The sequence below is a fragment of the Scardinius erythrophthalmus genome, assembly GCF_964197995.2.
Source record: "Scardinius erythrophthalmus genome assembly, chromosome: 7".
Taxonomy (NCBI): Eukaryota; Metazoa; Chordata; class Actinopteri; order Cypriniformes; family Leuciscidae; genus Scardinius; species Scardinius erythrophthalmus.
Window position 1 is genome coordinate 35,654,809 of NC_138227.1, and position 1,428 is coordinate 35,656,236.

General features: G+C 33.1%; 1 protein-coding gene across 1 annotated transcript; it reads left to right on the forward strand.

Annotated features, from left to right (window-relative positions):
* Positions 1–212: 212 nt before the first annotated feature.
* Positions 213–1,157, forward strand: LOC308693484 (olfactory receptor 52Z1P-like; the record flags this gene model as incomplete). The annotated part of the gene is made up of 1 exon (XM_081370403.1): positions 213–1,157. The coding sequence occupies one exon, from the start codon at positions 213–215 to the stop codon at positions 1,155–1,157; it is 945 nt and encodes a 314-aa protein (XP_081226529.1).
* Between the last annotated feature and the right edge of the window lie 271 nt (positions 1,158–1,428).

Below are 1,428 nucleotides of genomic sequence, written 5' to 3' on the forward strand. Positions count from 1 at the left end.
AAATATGAAAAACTGTCATTTTGCCTATTTCTTCTTGATTTTTTATGCTTAATATGTTCAGATAGGTAATGTATTGTCATTGTTTTTAAAACGTTTATATTTTCATGTATTTGACACTGAGGTTAACGAGTTACAAAATATGAGGAATAACTGCTGTTTATTTTTGTTGTTTTATTTTTGAAGGTCTGTACTACACGCTTTAAAAAAGCAGAATGGGTGACCAATCAAACAACGTCTCTTTTACTGATTTCCAGTTAATTGGATTCAGTGACCTTAAAGGGTACCGGCCTCTACTCTTCATTCCTTTTTGCATAATCTTAATCTATACATTATTTGCTAATGGCATTTTGATTATTGTCATTGCAAAACATAGAAAACTGCATGCTCCCATGTATATTTTAATTGGACTTATTGCACTTTGGGGGTTCTTTGTGCCCATTTACTTTATTCCAAGGATGTTGGTCGGTATTTTGTTGGACTGGAATACAATTACAAGACATGAATGCCTAATACAAATGTTTTGTTTGCATTTTTCTGGTTGTTTCCAGTCCACCATATTGCTTGGGATGGCTGTGGACCGATATTTTGCTATTATTTATCCTTTACGTTACAATAATTTTGTAAATATGACAAACTCACTTATTTTCTCTGCAGTTCTTAGCATTCGGAACGCAGTTGTCATTATTGCCATGGTTGGTCTAGTTGTGCCACTTACTTTTTGTAGAACAAATATGATTTACCACAGTTTCTGTGAGCATACATCTGTTGTCAATCTAGCTTGTAATGATATTTCTAAAAACTATTTAGCCCTTACAGTAGCTTTTGGTGTAACATCCAGTGATTGTTTTGTGATATTCTGCTCTTATGTCATGATTTTTGTAGTTATATTTCGCTCTCCTTCTGGTGAATCCCGCCACAAAGCCATTCATACATGCAGCACACACATAATGACCATAGTAATAGCCTATATTAGTGTTACTGCTGCATTTGTTGGGTATAGAGTAGCTACAATACCCCGAGATATCCGTATATTAACTAGCGCAATGTATTACCTTGTTCCTGCAATATGTAACCCTATTATTTATGGTCTCAGAACCAAAGAAATTAGAACTCAAATTGTGAATCTTTTTAAATTTAATAAAGTTACTACATATTGATTGTCAAATACAGTCCATATAAAACATTTATAAAAAGAGTTATGTCATTTTCTTTTGCAAAAATTGTCTATTGTAGCTTTTGTTTTTTCATCCAGGATGTCAAATCCAAGTCTGCAGAAAAATTCCAACCAAATTCTTTTTTTCTAGTTTGTTGTTCACCATATTGTCACATTTTATGTGTGTTTTCATTCATGTCTGGTTTTCTAGTGTGTTTTGTGTGTCGATTGGTTCTGTCATCCTTTAGTTTCCTGTTTGTCTTGATTAGCGTTTG